The sequence below is a fragment of the Lates calcarifer genome, linkage group LG17, assembly GCF_001640805.2.
Source record: "Lates calcarifer isolate ASB-BC8 linkage group LG17, TLL_Latcal_v3, whole genome shotgun sequence".
Taxonomy (NCBI): domain Eukaryota; kingdom Metazoa; phylum Chordata; class Actinopteri; family Centropomidae; genus Lates; species Lates calcarifer.
In genome coordinates this window covers 12,712,548-12,732,374 of record NC_066849.1, presented here as the reverse complement: position 1 = coordinate 12,732,374, position 19,827 = coordinate 12,712,548, and the positions used below count along the sequence as shown (strand labels likewise).

Sequence of the window (19,827 nt, the reverse complement as noted above, 5' to 3'; positions counted from 1 at the left end):
CTGAGAGCCCTTTAGCTTTCCCTTTTCCTCTTTCCCTCCTCTTTGCTCTCACCCCCCTCTTATATACAGTAGCTATCAATCTGTCTTCTCCTCCTCCCTCTCTGTCAGGCTGCCCAGCCTGCCCGGGGCGTCGGTCCAGGATGAGAGACCCCATCGTGCTCTTTACCTTGTCTCCTCTCTGCAGGGTCCTTCCTCACCTTAAAATCACTGTTCTTTCCAGGCTGCAATCTGGACCTGTGTTTAAAAAGATGTTCCCAAGTGCAGATCACACGTGACTTAGTCAATCCAAAACAATATGATGCGTTCATTTTACATTTTTGCCACACTAAGCTATTAAGTTTTGAACAGATGTTTAGTTTTTTCTACCAATACAGCATTACTTCACTGACGTCATATTATCTTCATTGTGAAATTAGTGCAACACATTTGGGTAGTTGAAATGTCACAGTATTGACAGGTAGCAACAACCCAGAGCGTCAGAACCTCCGTCCTCCCACTGGAGCATGTACTGAAATATTTCATCAGCTTGTCTGAAGATGGCAGGAACAGGAAAAAGAGGGGAGGGATGAATAATTGACGGAGGCCTTTTGGAGAAAGGAGGAGCGGTATTATGGTGAGGCTAAGCATTGTAAAGGGAAATCTCTGAGATGGATACTCTGACAACAGAGATGGGAAGAAAATCTTGTGGTTGGGAAACACCACTGGTGGCGTTCAGCTTTATGTGTTTATTTATGTGTTTGTCTGCACCTGGTATCAGTGTACATGTGTATGGTAACTGTACATGCTGGGCATAGATATTAGGACCATCTGTCTTGGTTCACTTGTCTATTAAGGCATTTTTTTTTGCAGTTTAGATACCTCCAGTAGCTTAGTTTATGTACATGTAGTTCCTATATTCACACTGATATCTCATACAATCTGCCAGACAGAGGAGTTTCTGCAAGTAGATAAAACCAGGCAGTAGTGAAGCAGAGGCAGAGGATGGTTGCTGGGATAATTGCCTATCAAAGAAACAGTTACAGAAGAATCAAAGATGTAACAACAGGTGAAAAACAGGCAAATGTTTTCAGGTATGTCCATATTAAGTTCATTAAAAAGAAGGCCATGGTGCTTTTATTCAGCTTTCTCTTTATTCTAATTTTGCTGTAAGAAGTGACATGTTCTTACAAGAATTGATCACAGAATTGCTTGCTTTGCAGTTGGCTGAGTATCAGCTAAAAATTATATTGGGCTAAAATTAAGATTACCTTTCATGTGGATATAAGCTGATGCCAGCATTATGCCAATATATTACCAATACATTGTCCTACTGCTGGCAGCAGCTTATATTCATAATACTGTTCTATTGCAGAATGCAGTTACAAAATAAATGAAAATGAAATAGCAAAGGGATGCAACATAATTGCAGTATCCTTGGTTCAAGTCCAATCAGCGACCTTGGATGTCCAATCTAACTCCTCTCATTTCCTGCCAGCTCCTTACTTTAGTTTATCCTATGTAATAAAGGCCAAAATGGTTACTGAAAACATGAGAGGTGTATGACAGTGAAAAAGAGAATAGAGGACACGCATACTGTGTGATATCACTATACGTGGAAGTTAGTCACTTCCCCCCTGAGTGGCAAACATGCTGGGTACATTCAGGAGGGAAAAATGCATTGACAAACAGCTACAACAAATAGTGTGAGAGAATTCAGGTTTTTACAGACTTCTGTAGGCTTAAGAGAAGAGGAGCGAATGGGTCATGGCAATTCAGTAAGACCTTTGTAATCCTGGTTCCAAAAATGTGGACATGTAGTAGGAGCTTTGCTTAAGGTATGTCACATTTTAAAGTAAAATAATATCTTATATTTCTTTTGGAGTACTAAATAGCTGTATATTACCTTTCAAATGTTCTCTGTGTGATGGTTTTGTTTACTTCTATACTGTCAGTACGTGCCACAGATCATTGTCTGATGGTTTTAACATTTAAGGTTTAGTCAGTTTTCCTCCCTCATCATATCCTTCATAGCAAGTTTGTTTTGCCAGTGATGGTGAAAGGAGAATATGTATCAAATATTTTTGTCTAGTATCAGTTCCCCATGTTGGATACAAGGTGATCATGATAATGTGGATGTCAGGTTACTGAACTGCACCCTGACTGGCCCTGAATTGGCTCTGTAAGTGGAAACTGTTTCATTCATCAGGCATTTCAGTTTGGAAAATATAGGGTTATTTATGCTCTGTAGTGTGTGAGTCTTCATCTAACATCTGTCAGGGTTTGTCTGTAATCATAAAGAACGTGTGTATAGGTGGATTGGTTAGAGTTTATTGGTGTGAAGTACAGTATCTCCTGTATGTATTTGTTTTTCTAATAGCCTTGCTGTGCTTCTCTGCTTTCCTCAAGCAGAGCAGCATCAGAGCCTACTCTGTTATGACAATGCTTGGCTTACAGCATTGAAAAAGCATCATAAAATGCAGAGTGTGGTGTTAATGTCAGGTTTCTGCAGAGTCATAGGGGAAATTTTTAACTTGGTGACTTTTGGACTTTTGTCCCTTTTGTTCCTCTATTAAAATGTCATAATTGCTGCAAAACAGCACAGAACAAGCCCTTTAAAGCCCTTCTCACTGTAAGGGACTCGAAAGTATTTTCACTGTTAACTCAGAAACCAGAAAAATCTCCTAATTTCTTATCTCCCAGTAAAGAAAATGAATGAAAGACACATACAGTATTCTACATATTTTCAACCACTGGAAATTCCTCAATTCCTCCAGGTATTTTTTTGTTATCTGGGCACTTTATGATTATAAGTCTTCATATCCTAACTGCTAACCTCTGAATAGCATTCACTGGATATCAGGATAGCTACTGTACTACTGTGATCAGATAGTTGTAAAACTTAAGTAAAAGTTAAAGGACAAATAACTTGCTGGTTATTCGAATATGTTGCCACAGATTAACAATAGAAGTGCATGTCAGATGACAGCTGCTGTCATGACTTGCCATGTGTCCCCTCATGTGACTGGCTTATTGACTAACTGCTCACACCTACCTGGGAAAGTAAATTTCAGGGGTAGATGTGAGCCACAAACTTGGACAAAGATGGGACTTGTGACATAGTTCATACAGTCAGAGTATTTGTTTTTGTTGAATGGCCCTGTTACTGTCTTTCCTCTGTCATAAATAGAGCTAAACAACATTAGCCACAGTAATCTGTTCCTCTAGAGAGTCTGTTTGGCTGAGGGGAAAGTGAGAGGGCATTGAGGCGCTGTCTGAGTGGATTGGCCTGAGCCTCGGCTTCCTTTTAATGTCCTTAAAAGCTTTTCTGCTGTAGCACCGCTCAGCCTCAGTGCTAGCATAGCCATTCATCTGCTGAAATGTCTTGTTTCCAGCTCAATGAAAAATGACTCTTACACAGGATATAGTTTGCCAGCTAATTCAATGGTATATAACTTATTAAGTTCTAGTTTCACAGCTTTTAGAGTTATAGTTTTTCTGACTGTGTTGGCCACTGTCCACATGCACAGTAAAGCAGAAGTAAAGCTACTCATCATACAAGAACTGAAAACCTTTAATACATGGAAATACAACCTGACCAGGTGAAGTCCAGTTTAATCCAGTTCACGTCGTGGCAGAGGACAAGATATTGTATCTCTGTATGCCATTGGCATCAGAAGGTGTGCACATGCATCTTGCAGTCTGTGTTGCACATGTCAGGGCCTGTAACGGGTCACTGTTTAATGTCACTGGTGGTGTGTTTGTTCTGTGTCTTTGCGCTAAGGGTGCAGCCTCACCCTGCTCAGTTTCACAGTCCGATTGCAAGGCTTTATGTGAAGAACCAGACAAGAACCAGTACTCTCTGAAGGAGCTTTTACATGTCATGTTCACAGTGATCATAGAAGTATTGATTTTTCACCCATCAGTATCATACATAGAGCTGAATATCAAAGTTTAATATGCTGAGTACTTCTTTCACCCACCAAAAATGTGAGTGCTTTCTCTGATTCTGAGTGTTTATGTATTTGATCAGATACTGCCTGACATAAACCAAATCCATTGTCTAACATAATTAGTGGGGCTGTGTATCTGTGTATCTCACACGATTCGATTACGATTATCCTGTCAATGATTTAATTCAATTCAATATCATGATGCGCTACAACCCCAATTTTCTATATTATTGCAGGTGGCAACTTTTTTCATCAATGAATAAAAACAGTCAGATAAATATGAACTCCCTTTTTTATTATATAGAAATAATTTAGCAGTCAATGTCAACATGAATGTCTTTACATTATAAACCAAAATCAATAAATGGTATAAGTCCAGCTTAGCTATATCTGTATGTGAAATTGTTCCATCCTCAAAAACAAAACTAATACTCATGCAGTCTATCTTCAGTCTCTAGAAACTGTCTTTTGCTCTAGGAAAGGACACTGAATGTAGAGAACATCACAAGCATGACATACATGAGACAGTAGCTCCACCAGATGAACACCCGTAAGAGACTCTTAAACAGCTCTCGTTTGCCGCACGTGAAATATCTACCAGTCCTCGCTAATGTAATGGGCCTTTATCATCACATAAGACTCCGCCGTGACCTAAGTCTAGGAATCACGTGATCGTGACGTTATCACGTCATGTCAATTTTTGGCTGGGCTGGGTCTGCTATTTCCTTTACAGTGGCAGGCGTTAGCTTCTCAGGGTGAAAATGGCTAATGCAGCTATGTCTTGTGCGTCGCTAACAGGAAGTAATTTTGAACTTGAGAACTTTTATTGTTCAGCCAAGGCCTGAAAATCTACAAGCAACATCGGGAGGCTATAATTGACTATGTTGTGTCACTGCATCGATTTAGAATTGCCTGCATCGCGATGCATCGTAGAAACAATTATTGTCAGCACTCCTAATAATTAGATATTGCCCTATCTAACTATCCTCTGATTTAAGTGTTTTCTTAAACCCATCATATAAAACATTATTTAGATTTGTTTAGTACAGTAGCACAGCTAAAGAGCTGCCAAATTTCAAGCTTGTGTTTAGGCGCGGCCTGAACTAGAACTTACTCGTTACGCTAACATTTTGGGCATATCACCATTTAACTTTCTTGCTGAGCATTAGATGTGAAGATTGACCATTATCATTTCTGTATAATGATTATGATGCTGCAGCTATGAAGTTATTAGCTTAGTTCAGCATAGTGGCTAAAAGCAGGGCGCAACAGCTGGCCTTTCTCTGTTAAGGGTAATGTGCTGGACTGTTTCGTGACCAGGCACAGTACCTTACCGCAACAAGAGGTTGTCAAGCAACTGGTGAACACTTCAGGATTTGACTGCACCTTGCCAAGAAATAGTTTGGCACATAAACACCATAAAATGACAGTGTGTCATTTTTACACCTAGATTTTTGTATGGTTTAATCAAGCAACATATACGCGTTATGGGCAGGTTTTATTACCCATTTTTATACCTTTTAACCAGGCTAAGCTAACCAGTTGCTCTGTGTAGTGCCATGTTTAATGCACAGATATTAGAGTGTTGTCTTCTCAGTTAACTCTCAGCAAGAAATTAGCAATAAATATATTTCCCAGAATGCCAAACTGCTCCTTTAAAGCCATTTAAGGGCACACTTAAATCTGCCTCATGGAATCTCTAGACATCTTTCTACATTTGATTTGCAGTCATGATGTTATTATATACTTATCTAAATCACTTTCTTTTTATCGTCTTATTTGATTTTGTTGTTTTCTCCTTCATGTTTTTAAACTGTGTTGTTTACCTCAGCTGTAAAGCACATTGGTTGCCTTTCTAATATATAAAATGGACAATACAAATAAATCTTATGGTAATTGTCTAATTTGTGAAACTGCATACACTGTACTGTATGATTAGAAACATTTTAAACAGTTTAAGCAAACTATCTCATTTAGATGAACGCACAGTTTCTATGACCGTGTCACCACTGCTCATGTCATCTCACTGTTGTGTTGTGGTGTCATTAGCATGTAACACAAATGTAATGGCTACTGATGGTGTCTTTATGGAAAACGTGGTTCATTGGGTGTGTCTGTGTGCCTCTGCCCTCAGCTCGAGATGCAGACGAGCGGGAGAAGTGGATCCACGCCTTAGAGGGAACTATTCTCCGCCACACCCTCCAGCTCCGGGTATGTAACCATGCACATATTTGCATTAGCATATGTATTTGTATATGTCTGTGTGTCTAATCCGCCCAGTATATTTACCAGAAAAAGTCGTTTTGCTTTGGGGCTCAGTTATCAGCATTTGTAATTCCATTTTCAACATCCATTTTCCTAAACAAACACGCTATTCTTTGAAATACCTGAAGAGTATACGGATACAGATACTGTGTAGCAAAAAAGAACATTGGTGAAACCCTGAAGTGAAGATAAATATGTTATCTAGCTAGCAAAGCTTACATTGGGGGATTTTTATTGAACCTCAAATTACATGCATTTGCATATGCCGTGCTACATCACAACACACATATAACAATGGAAGGACTTTGCATTTCATGTGTTATCAGCACTGTTAAGCGTTATGTCTGTATTTATGCTTGAACTGATTTGTTTTTTGCTGAACAGAGCAGATGAATCAGTGATGAGTCTTGTCAGTGTAAATAGAAATGATGGTGACAATCATGTTGTCACAACTCAATGATGGCTTGTTTAGACTGGTATGGAGACTTTTTAGTTTTATGGACTGTTTAACCTCTGACCTGCTGGCAGTGTGTTTTTTTTTTTTGTCCCACTAATGTTTGTGTCTGTTTTTTTGTTGAGTGTTGACACTGAGTGTCTCAGCCAGTTCTCTATCCTGCTCCCCCTGCCCTCCAGTTATCTCCCTGCCCAACCTTGTTCCCTCCTCTCCTCCCCTAAACCAAACCTTTCTCCTTGCTCCCTACCATCATGTATGTGCAGTTCTTCCCACCCATCTCCTCCTCCTTTTCACCCTCATGACCAGCCTTTTCATTTGCTCTCCTCCCTCCCTCCCTCCTTCCTTCCTTTTTCTGCCTTCCCTCCCTCTGTGGCAAATCCTTCTGATGTGCTACGTGTACCTGCTTGCTCACTGCACACACACACACACATACTCACATACTCACACACACTCCAGCGAGCTGCTGTCGTAGTATCATGTGACCCCGCAGTAGCCAATCCGAGACCTGCTTGTTTGATCAACCAAACATCTGCCTCAGCTGTCTCAGCCAATCGGTGTAGTTCTTAGTGCGTGTTCCAGCCAGCATTTGCAGTTGCTTTGTGTGATTTCTTGTCTGCCTGCATGAGAGGAAGTGTGACTTTCCTGCCAGGGGAGGGTCCTGGATTAACTCAGCTCTGTCTGCCTCATACCAAACGCTCAGCTGATAACTGCTGCTGAAGGATATATTGTAGCCAGACTGGCTGCCCGGCGAACACAGTCTGAAGGCTGCTCTGGGTTAAATCGGCAGACTGCAGTGGAGAGCAAGAGGAGGAGATTGTTTTCAGTTTCTGTGTGGAGGAGGAGGAGGAGGAGGGAGGAGGGAGAAAGAACGCTAACTTCACCAGAGCTGGTGTTTTGTTGCTGTAGGGACAGAGAAACAGAATAACGGAGGCAGAGAAAGAGAAAAGGATCTTGTGTCAGGCTAAATGGCCTGATGGGAGAGATGTGCTGGGTTTAACACAGCATGTCCATTGGAGCGCGGCGCCCAGTAAGTAAAACACACACAAACACAAACGCCACTGCACCATAGCAGAAAGAACTTAAACGGCTGCAGTGCGCTGCCGGGGCAGCAGCATTTTAAAGTGGGTCACACTGTGTGGAAAGACAAATAGAAAGGGGGAGGGTGCAAGAGCAGGGTTGTTTGTAGAGTCTGGGCTGGTTGGGTGGATGGGTTTGTGAATGTTTATGTGTGAGAGTTTACAGGGTGCTTTAAATTATTCCCACCATGTCACAGTCATGCACATACGCATGGATCCACAGCGGTCTGTGTGGTGGGAATGAGTGGGGGTGGAGGTGCAGACGTCTGGGAATATTTCAGGAACAGTGAAGAGGTGAGCACTATGACGTGGTGGTACAGTGACTGTTTATAAACCAACCACCTGCCTCTGACTCTCTGTTTCCAAACTTATCTGCTCTGTCTGTAAAAAACACTTCCCCTCCATTATGTGTGTTGACAAAACATGATTTACTGCTTGGTTCATAATAACGGGGACTATTCCATTTTCCATTTTTCCAGTCTTGTTTTGGTTTCACCTTGTTGCCTTCATTTTCCTGGTTTAATTTAGTTTGTCTTGGCATGTGTTTAGGCCAATAATGCAATACAGTAACGTATATCACCTGCAAGTAAGTGCAGACTAATATATAAGCCCTGTGATTTAGTGTTTTCACAGTGATTTTATTGCTGTTGCACACAGTTCGTTTATATTATACAGTGTTTGTTTCTTATTCTATATGTACCGTAATATTGCAGTGGGTTTGCAGATGGGAGTTCACTGTATAGTTCACTGTATCACTATGAAGTGAAGAGGACTGATGTCATGTTGTTTAGGTGTGTATTTCCTGTGTGCCTCTAGATGTTGTTGTGTTGCTCTGTATTTAGCATGCTTTTGTTCAGTTTCCAGTTAAAATGATCATGATGTAATGCCTTACTAGAAAGATAACGGCTGTTTTCCTGATGAAGTGGAGTGTTTTTTCCAGTGTAATATGAGTAAGTAACCAGACAGGACATGCTGCTGGCACTGGAGTGACTGTGCTAATCCAACAATGGGCACACAGACACATTGTTACAGCGTATCCACATTCACATCTGAATTAACGTTGTTTTCAATTTAGATTTTTGCTCAGGCCCTTATTTGGCCAGCTATAATTTTCAGTCATGCTAACAGTAACCGCACCTTTGATCCTTTGAGGAAGTTTAGCCAGTTAACTGCAGGCTTAATGGCTAACTCAGACTTTGTTCTCTGTAACGCTAGCATGTTGTTACAGTTTAAACTTTAGCAGATCTCAGGCTGAGACAGCTGCCAACAGAGTTTGGCTGTTAATGGCTTTCCTTCACGTTCCTTTGAGATCGACTTTAGCAGGAAGACGAGCCCCCTCAGACACAGGCCACAACAGGACTATGTGGTTCAGCAAATCCAAAGCAGCGGTAGCAGCCAATACGGTTTGATAAGAACCTGATTTACTAACAAGATTTCCAACAGTCACTTTCAGTTTTAATATTACTTTCAGATTTTTTTTATTTTTATTTATTTTTTTATCGAAGAGGTGTTCTGTGTTTTTCCATGTCAGACTAACTGCTGTGTAGCTGTAAATTGCACTGACACACAGTGTTAGTCATCTGACTGATTTGTCTCACTTGACGTATTGCATTGTTACCCGTGCTGAGTGTGCTCACTATTACCATACTTGCATTAAGAATGGACTGATTTTTACATATTTTTTTTTTCAAAGGAAATCTTTTTTGTGCACGCGTTTACCTGCCCATTTTCCTACTTTTGGTTTTGTGTCACAGCCAACCGGATTGTTCTGGGTGCTGGGGTGAGACAGACAGATAGAGACAGATGCCCAGTCACGTCTATTCTGCCAATAGTCTAGTAATTACCTTTTAATGGATATTATGTAATGAAATTGTCTGTGCTCGAGTTTCTCTGTGCACATGTGTGGAGTCTGTGTTTCTGATAGGGCTATTAAGGGGAGCAATTTAACAAAAAATGAATTTGAGTGCACCTCAACCCATTTACACACATAATTCTCTAATCAGTAACTAAATTCTCTTCAGCCTTCAGTTTCCTGATTTAGTTTCATTGATGCCTGAAATTCACTGGCCTCCAGTCAGTCAGTCAGGCAGACAGACCTGCTGGCCTTTCATGTAGCTAGCATTTAAACAATACTATTCATATCTGCCCCAGTACAGTACATTGCCGGAAGATTCTCCTGAACTGTTGATGTTTCTGTCCACCATTTTGTGTAACAGTTTACAAAGCCTACCTGGCCAGGAGGTGACAGACTCAAAGCCTTTTTTTAATGAATGGATAATACTTGAATACATGGCTTGGAATATTGGTAGCATCTGTGTAATTTACTTTGAATGCGCAAATACCAGCATGGCGTTTGACGTGGATCTGGTTAGGGCTGCACTGATGCTCAGCTGTGTTTGTTTCTTCATCCTCAGGAGGCTGAGACAGGATTTGTTCCAAGTGTTCAAGACTTTGATAAGAAGCTAGCTGAAGCTGATGCCTACCTACAGATTCTGATTGACCAGTTAAAGGTAGGACACCTATCACTCCTTATTTCATCTGTAAGCATTCACAGCTTCATTAAGCTGTTTAAATATATATATATATATATATATATATATATATATATATATATATATTTAATCTGCCACTTAGTTTGAAATGTTTGGCTAAAGATCAAGTGGTAATATGGTCCATTTGAAATAATTCCACATTCCAAATTGCAAACTAAAATTTACCTTTGTAATATAAATGACATGGCATCAAGTCTTTGTTGTGACCTTCCTCTTATTAAGTCTCTTCTTATTTCCTTGCTGATCTCACGCTCCTCTTCAACAAAGCAGAAGTTATTCAAAAATAAGATTTGTGGTAGTATGGTAATAAAGCAGAAAACCACATTTAAAAAAAGCAGCAGCGTATGGTCTCAAGCAGAAAATCTGAGAGTGTCCTCCTGTTGTTGTTGGGAAGAGCTCACCACATTATCTCAAGCCACATCATCTGTTCAGATTCACCTTCTGATCATTTAAATACTTATTTCACTGTGGATGCATCTTAGCTCATATTCCATCTCTCTCTCTCTCTCTCTCTCTCTCTCTTCCCTTTTCATCTCGTGTTTTCTGTCACTCTCACACAGCTGTTTGATGAGAAGATCAAGGACTGCAAAGAAGATGAATCACGCAGAGTGAGTACCAGCAGAGCTGCTCTGTCCTTGTGCCTCGGCTCTCTGGTCCATGTTCTCGCTGTCTTTAGAGCTGAGGCTAACAGCAGGGGAAACAGGCTGACACATAGAGCTGGGAAAGAAAAAATGATAGATGTCAGTGTGATACAGACATTTGATATCTGTTGTTGGTCAGTTTTAAGCCATCACAATATTTTGTGTAAAGGTTTTGTTAAGGTTAACAAACTGACCGTACATTATGACCTACTTCTCTTCAATACATTATATATGTGGTAGCCTACAGATACCATATTTGAGACAGACCCACTGAAACTTTTTCAGTCCTCAACTGACGTACATACTTCTGATCAGACTTTACAGACTGGATGCCTGCAACTAATGATTTTTTTTTAAATCACAGATGAAAATGCTGATTATTTTCTTGAGTGAAGATGAAGGGTGTAACTGTAACTGTAACTTGCTGTAACTACAACGTGAACGTTAGCATTAACAGCTGTTTACTTACCAAGAGCTTCAACCATAGTTGTGTTTACAAGACAGGTTAGAATACACCCCCTGGGCAGAACTAGTTCTTCATCCTCTCATGTTGGACTCAGGGCAGACTGGACGTTACAATGAGTCACTGTTGCAAAGTGGTATTAAGAGATGGGGACAGGCCTGAGCTAACTGGTTAACATGCTAACCTCAGTAGAAGAAAAGTGACAGACAGAGAACCAAAACTAGAGTTAACATCGGTGTTGCTTTCCATCACTGGAGACAGCTCGAGACACGCAAAGGAATAAAGTTTGATGCTAAACTCACAATTTTTCCTCTGGACTGGTAAGCAAACAGCTGTTAATGCTAACTTTGACTATGTAGCAATTGCATTCAAACTTAAACATAGCACCTTTAAAATTAATAAAGTATTTCATTTTGCTTGAGGAAGCAGTTGAGTATCAGGGTGTATTAGTAGCCTCTTGTGTTTTTACTAGTGGGTATGTGATTCACTTCCTCTGTGAGATTACCATTTTTTTTTTTTTTTTTTCACTTTGACTTGTGGTGACCAGTATCTTCACTTTGGGAGATTTGCAAAGAACAAAAAATGCTGTTTCTGTCCATTTGGAGATTAGGACTTTGATGTTTTCCTCTAGGTGTGCTCTATTTGCTGTTAAACTGGCTGGATCAGCACCTCTGCCTTTGAAGCTTGTATTTGTTTTTTTAGATTGCTGTCAGATTTTACAGCCCTCTTTTCTTTTTCACAGAAAATTGAAAATCTGAAAGAGACTACTTGTGTAAGTAAGAACTTAACACCTTTTCCTTCCTGTCTTTCACTTTGGCTGTGAGTTCTTATTTAATGAATTCCTTTCTGTTTTTCTCTTTCAGAGTATGGTAGAGTCCATCAAGCACTGTATTGTACTGCTGCAAATTGCCAAGGTAAACACAATATGCGCATGTGTTTGATTGACCTCTCTGTAGTATGGCCTGCCATTTCACTGTGTGTTACTGTGTGTGTGTCTCTGGGATAGTTCCCTGCTTACAGTTGCTATCTGGGCCGGTGGTTGATGAGGGTGTAGCCCAGTATTCATTTCATCACATGTTCCATTCAGCTCTTTTGAGAGGAAGTGGAGCAATACTTTCTGCTTCATGTGGTTGTTAGGTGAGACGTGTAGCTTTTTAAAAAAAACACAGAACCTTTTTACTCCTGAATAAGATTCTAAGAAACATGTAGATTACTTTACAGATTGGCATGATGGAGCAATCCTGTGCTTATTGATACTGAAAGAAGTGACAGGGGATTTTATCATGTGATGAAAGGATTACTGCGTGTGGCAAGTTGGTGAATATTATGAAGCTCCATGTGACGAGAGGGATTCATCTCATTGCTCTCTACACGGCACATGCTCAGGATGCTTGATGAAATGACTCTTGAACCTTCCTACACAAGTAGCCTAACATTGTCTTCTCAAAATTTTAAGGACCAAAGTAACGAACAGCAACACGCAAACGGACTTATAGTAAGTTTGACATTCTCTGTCCATGACAAAAATCGAAATCAAACAAACTGCTAACTTTCTTTTCTGGCTTAATTCACTCTCCGCTGTAGAAAACCAGATAAATCAGATCTCTTTAGTGCATGCCGTCTAATTTGGAGATAAATTCTATCTCAAGCTCTTTCCCTCATGTCTGCCACTTCTATCCTCTTAATTAAGTTAATAATTTCCTGATTTCATCTGAGATTTAAATTCTTTTTGCGGTGGTTGGGAACTATTCTTTTCTTCTTCAAGATGCAAAATGTGTATGTGTGTGTGTGCAAACTTTGGGGCAGAAAATGCAGCATATGTTTGGGTCCATTGTCGTTTGCCTGCCTGTATGTGAGAGAATGTTGCACTTCACTTCACTTCACCCACTAATTAGAGTCAACTAATTCACCATTGATTTATTGTGTCCACACTGCCTGCTTATTGAACTGCTGAGCACTAATAGCTGGAAAGCCATCCATAGAGCACTTTACCAGATCTGCAGGTATCATGTGTTCATGTCAAACGCCGTACCAGGGGTTTTGCATGTTTCATCCACAACATGTGTACTTCATGTTACTGTCAACTGTTTTCCAAAGCATTTACGAGAGGTTTTTAGCAGCCTTTGCTTTTTGAAAACAACATGTATTCTTCTTCATTTCAAGTAACATTGCAGTTTTGTCAGAATGCAGTTGTGAGATGGGACTCTCTTAGTTTAAGGAAACTCTGACCTCTGAGTTTGAGAGTGGGCTGCCAAACGATAAACTTTTAAATGGAATAAACAACCAAAGTCAAATAACCCTCTCACTCATGTCCATGTTTGCGTGTTGCTCATCTTTCTGGTTTATTTTCCAGACAGAATAGCTCGTAAATGCTATACTTTCTGCTGCCAATTCTCAAAGGAAATTTTTCTCCCCAAACAGTCTTGGCTTAAAACTCTATTTCCATGCAATCAAATGCCAGTTTCATTTTAAAAAAATGGAAAAGGGTCTGTATATTTACTGAACTTGTGATGTATTACATATCATAAGGTTGTGTATGTGGTGGGGTAGAAAGGAAAGATGAAAGGATATGGACTGGAAAATGGGAGAGACAGAAAAATGTGGACTGAGGGGCAAATTAAACACACATTTAGACCACCTTACAATAAACAGAAGCTAGAAGCTTCTTGGAAGGTAAAAAACCAGTCTAAAACTTTTCTTTGTGCTTTGGAAAATGGTAGGTAACTCACTGTGAAGGGTTTGTAGGTGATGGACTAATACATGGACAAGCTCTTGTGTGGTCCTTGACGCAGGAATCCCACAAGGGCCATACAGCTCACAGGACTGCACTGCTCTTATTGCTGGCTTAATCTCACAGTCATTAAGTACAGTCTTATGTGGTATTAATAGCACAACATAAGCTCTGTCTACACATCTAACTGCACATGTTTTTATATGCCGCAAGCTTTGTGTCAAAGATACCGTCGCAGCTTAAGATCATCTAAATGTCTGTCACGTTGCCTGTGTGCTTAGTATGTGGAGCAAATGACAAATACACTGTAGATCTTTGTTTAAAATACTTGAAACGCCAGCAGCATGTTTGATTGACCTTGTCAAGGGCTGCGCTGCCAGGGGAATTGCTATAAAGTGCAGGAATCATTTAACCGAGCACACTAGAAGCCTGTTCAGTATTTATCTGTCAAAATAATTTATGTGCCGTGATTGGCTTAGGTTTGCTCTGCTGCTTGAGCTACCTGCTGCATTAAAATTACATTCACTGAAAAAAATATATTGATCATGGCACAGTGCTTAATGCCACTTTTAGTTGTAACTCTTTCCTTCCTCCATCTGCTTCTGCTTTATCTCCGCCTTGCAAAGCCACGGGCTGGTCCCACCATGACAGGCCAATATTTCTGTAACTGGCTATAATTAGTAGCCCTCGCCTTACTTTCACGGAGGCACGTGGACAAGGCAAGTTTTGGGCAGCGGCAGATGGGAGGTAAAAAGGACGGAATAGAGGCAGGAAGCTTAAAGAGAAGAGAGAAGTGTGAACAGAAGGGTAAATGCAGCTGAGATGTCAGACCAAGCATCTCTGCATGGCATTTTCTACCTCTGAACACAATTTTCTTTCAAGTGACCCTGTCTGGACACAATAAACAATGACCAAAAAAAGATCTGAGAAAGTAGTATTTAGGGGAAAAACAACCACAGCTCTTTTTTCACTGTGGCCAATAGCTTTCATTCAACCTGCTTAGAGTCATATCCCAGGGTTGTGGAGGCCTGTTGTCCACTTTCTGGTACTCCAGTCCAACCTTGGTATTTACCCCTGCTACTGTATCCTCATCCTCACAGCCTAATGTCAGGGCACTGACATTTGAGTGACTCATCTTGCCTGCTCCTGTTGATTTCAAATGACTTAATCAAAACTTGCATAGATAAAAAGTCTGTACAAATCACCAGCTGCAGGTCAGGTTTGAGTAATAGGATAACACATCATATTGACTAGATCTAATTTCAGTGCAACCAAAGGCCCAGAGGGTAAGTTGTTGGGGGAATAAGAGTCGATATGGTTTTACTTTATTTGTTCATGTTGTTGTCGGTGTTACTGTCAGTTGGGACATTGGTGGCAGTGACCCCATTACACCAAGCCAGCAGGCTGTTTTGTATGCGTGCGCGCGTTCGACTGTGTTTGTGCCTGTATTCAAATACATTGGACACATGGTAAGGTGGCACTGACGAGGGCAGGCCACTGCAGATAAGAATGTCCCCACTGATTTTTACCACAGGGAAATCAAGAGCCAGAGTTTAAACATGTTACACATATAGTCTGCGGCCCTGTGGAGTTAATTAACTCTTTTTTAGACTGGAAGGTTGCTCAGAGTTCAAGAGGCACTGTTAGTTATTGCGTAAAGGTTCTGCTGGCGTTTGGATTTCAGTCTTTGTCGTTGGTTTCATATTGATTATACTAATGAAACCTGGTAATTCAGCTCTTTCCAGGAAATGGAGTGAAAGGAAATTGATCTGCCTGGAGTGGGTGGCCCATATATTATTTCACTTGTTGTCATGTAGGTGTAGCATTAAACTGATCTGTAACCAATACACAAGCTGTGAAGTTGGTGCCCAAACAAGGGTAAGAGCTTACATTGATATCTGGCTCAAACATGAAAGGAAATGGTGTTCCATCGTGGTTAGCATGTGGGCACATTTGGTTTTAGGTATTGTTAAGATAGACTAGTGGCATTGTATCAAGAAGCTCAAAATGACTAAGTGAATAATGTGACTGTATTTATTGGCCAAGACTGAAGCAAAACTGTGCAGGTCGTGAAGTATTTTTGTCTGTTAAACAGCCTTTCAGATCAGTAAGCAGGCAGTGGTATGAGTGTGCTGTGTCTGATGTCACGTTGAGGCAAATTGTCTTTGTTGTTGATGGCAGTGTTGTTTTTATTTGTTTCTTCCAGAGCACCATAAACCCAGTGGATGGGATCTACCAGCCCCCTCTGGATACTCCTGTAGTCAACACCACGATGCCAACACAGACCACACTACCAACAGGTACTAGACATCTGCCATTTAGAAATGTGGGTTCATGTGTCTCATAGACTTCACAGACCCAGCATCACCTAGTGAGGTTAACATTTTGTAACGTACTCAAAGGTGACAACAGCTCCCCCTGTCGTTCACATCTTAATCTCCTCCAGCTGATGTTTCCACTTGATGTTTCCAGTCTGTGCAACACAGTAAATGTTGTCACAGAATTGTCTACAGAGCTTGCAGACAAATGCTTTTTTTCTTTTTTTTGCAATTTTATCAACAGAGACTTTATAAGTCAATATTCTGTCCATCAGCAACATTTGAAATTCTAATATTTCACTGTGGTATTAAAGACAGTGGGATGCAACCTGATACAAGTTCTACTTTGACAATATCAATATCACCCAGAGTTTTGATAAAGGTACTAAATGTCCTTTCAGTGTTTGAAGGTAAATTGATACAAGATAATTTCCTGGTTGTTGAAGATGTACAGCAGGGTCCAGTTACATGATATCCATTATAATTATTACATGTATTTATGTGATTATATTTAATTTTTCAAACTAATTTGCCCCAGAAAATGAATGTATTAATGTTCTTTTGTGCTGAAGCAGATTCCTGTCCTTCAATATAATCATGTTTTAAGTCACTTTAGTCAGTAAGTAATTGACTAAATTTAGTAAAAGCCAAAAAAAATTGTCTTTTTTGGTCAGATGACTAGACTTTTTGCAAATGCAGTGAAAATGAACCCTGCAAAGTAGGCCATTCTAATTTTGGTCTCTTAATAGACTGTGTAATCCCCCTCACAGCTGAAGCCTCTGTCTGTAGCGTCTCGGATCATTTTCTCAGCCTCTTGACACGTGGGATGTGGTGCTGGTTTTAATGTGCTTTGTGCTAACTGGTTGTCTCTCTCTTTTTACTAAAGACGCTTCTCAGGTGTGTAAATCAGACCAACGACCCTCCACATTACCTGTTGGTCCCGTCGTCACAGTGATGGGCAGTCTGCAGACCCCGACTCCCAACAGCACAGGTGAAAGTTCATTTCACTCCACTCCACGCCAGCTATTCTACTGACACTACAGGAAAAATTAATACTTGTTATACTGATAATTCATAGTAACTTATGACTTCCTCTGATATGTGATAAAAAATATATATATTAGGAGCCACATTTATTATCTGGTCTGGTGCTATCAGTCATTTTGCATGATCTTCATTAGCAGATGGCGTTTTGTCAGTGGTCATGGATTTGTGGGTGTTCAGATTTCCATTTTCTACTGCATACCTCACAGATTTCTCATCCATACTTGCTTAAAAGATAAGTTTATTATTGTCCTTGGCAACTGACGAGAAAAAAGAAAATCACCTCAAGGTCCATTTAGTACTTTCTCTGGAGCTTTTAGTTATTTCACGTAATCTTAATCAGCAGATAGAGGTGGGATTGTTTTGTTAATGTCTGTTTCCGAGCCTATTAATGGGCTTTAAATATCACATTTTGTCTTGTGTCTTGCGTCTTGTGTAAAATTGGACGTCTGTATGATTTGTGCAGAATTGGGCTGCATTTCTCATTAAAAAACAAAACCGCAGTTTCAACATGAAAGAGGTTACTTTGGACAAAGAAGTGAGTTAGATCAGCAGTAGTAATACTACATTCATTGTCACTGTGCTTCTGCAACCCAGAGTGCTGTGTCCATGAACATAAAGTAAATTAAAAAGCCAAGTACAACAGCAAGAGACATCAGAGGCTCCTGCCTGTTTGTCTTCTGTGCTGAGGCAGCAGTATTAAAACGCTGCGCTGTGCAGTAAAGAGGCAGGCTGCACGCTTGAGAGCACTGTCAATATGCTCTGCAGAGGAAGCCATCATTGTGTTAAAGACAGGTTACTGTACATGGTCTGTTGGACTGGGCTCAGAAATGAGTGTTCTAGTTAAAGAACATAATGTTGATTTGATCATCTTGACCTGTATGCTGTATAAATAAATAAGCCTTATTTATTGGATTCACTGCAGTAAGAGGAAAACAGGGCAAGAGAACACTGACATGACACACATGTTTTTTTTCCCCCCACCTCTGTCAGGGAGTGGCCCATCAGGCCCCAGCAGCGGCGTCGCTTCCCCAGCTCACATTCCCCTCCCCTCGCACTCAGTGCCAGACTTCAGCTATTCCTCCAGCGAGGATGAGTTCTACGACGCTGATGAGTTTTACCAGAGCAGCACTTCCCCCAAACATTGCATAGAGTGAGTATAGTATCACCCCCACCTCCATGCAGCCAACACCACACAGAGTGAATCTATAGCTTCAGAGTTTGATAGCGACACTGTAATTATAACATTTAGCAGCTCAGGTGGGAAAACGCTGCATAGAGCAAATAAAAAAAACAAGCTGCATAGGCAGTATTAGTCAGAGAAGTTTGCAACACAGTTGCCTGTGAAATCCTACTTATTCTTTATCTCCTTATCTCTCTTGCTTCCTGCCTCCTTTCTGCTCCCTCTGTTTCCTCCTCTTGCCTTCAGTCCCTCAGGCCCTGCTGCCGCCACACCCCTCACTAATGAAGAAACAGGGTTGAAACGGCCAGACACCACCGAATCCCTCAACTCGTCCATGTCCAATGGTACCACAGATGCAGGTAAAAAGGGAAAAGCTCACAAGACACACAAAGTTTTAAAAGATAAAGTCATGTTTTACACATGAAAATTCAGGGAACTTAATATTACAGCCATGTGTGACTTGTCATCTGCTGTTGTCTTCAGATCAGTTTGACAGCCATGACGATCGTGACGATGAAGGCGAGGGCGAGTCTGTGGAGGAGCACAAGAGCGTCATCATGCATCTGCTCTCTCAAGTTCGCTTGGGCATGGACCTCACGAAGGTAAAGAGCTCCAGTCGGGATGTCTTTCTTTGTTCTGTCCGCCTTTCTCCCACTGCAGTGCAGTCCATCCTCCTTTTACTTACTAACATCATCTGTGCAAGCTGTTTCTTTTGATCTACCCACGCAGCTACAGTTTCTCTCCTTCATTATATTTCACAGGTGGTCCTGCCTACCTTCATCCTAGAGAGGAGATCTTTGTTAGAAATGTATGCAGACTTCTTTGCACATCCTGATTTATTTGTAAGGTACGTAACCATTTCAGCAACTCCTCTACTCTGCTGGAAGCTGTTGTTTCAACCCCCAGATTTTCAAATAAATTAAAGATTGAGAACTGAGACTGTAAGAGCCTTTCATCTGTCTTCCACTAGTATCGCTGAGCAGCCGGAGCCCCGGGAGCGCATGGTTCACGTGGTAAAGTGGTACCTGTCAGCCTTCCATGCAGGACGGAAAGGCTCAGTTGCCAAGAAACCTTACAATCCAATCCTGGGAGAAGTTTTCTACTGCCACTGGGATCTGCCCAGCGAGGCAGAGGAGCCCTCCCCACACACGGTGAGACCACATGCCTCTGC

At 40.9% G+C, this 19,827-nt stretch overlaps 1 protein-coding gene across 5 annotated transcripts in view; it reads left to right on the top strand.

The window, feature by feature from the left end:
- The window catches only part of osbpl9 (oxysterol binding protein-like 9), a 33,869-nt gene that overhangs the window by 8,802 nt on the left and 5,240 nt on the right, over positions 1–19,827 (top strand). Inside the window, exons 4-16 of one of the 5 annotated variants that reach the window (XM_018673329.2) lie at positions 6,064–6,140; positions 10,139–10,234; positions 10,837–10,884; positions 12,123–12,152; positions 12,244–12,294; positions 12,837–12,875; positions 16,318–16,411; positions 17,316–17,420; positions 18,467–18,626; positions 18,903–19,015; positions 19,140–19,258; positions 19,418–19,503; positions 19,627–19,807. In XM_018673329.2, coding sequence (XP_018528845.1) covers positions 6,064–6,140; positions 10,139–10,234; positions 10,837–10,884; positions 12,123–12,152; positions 12,244–12,294; positions 12,837–12,875; positions 16,318–16,411; positions 17,316–17,420; positions 18,467–18,626; positions 18,903–19,015; positions 19,140–19,258; positions 19,418–19,503; positions 19,627–19,807 — 1,199 coding nt within the window. The other 4 variants (XM_018673334.2, XM_018673333.2, XM_018673332.2 and 1 more) reach the window with 4 other exon arrangements.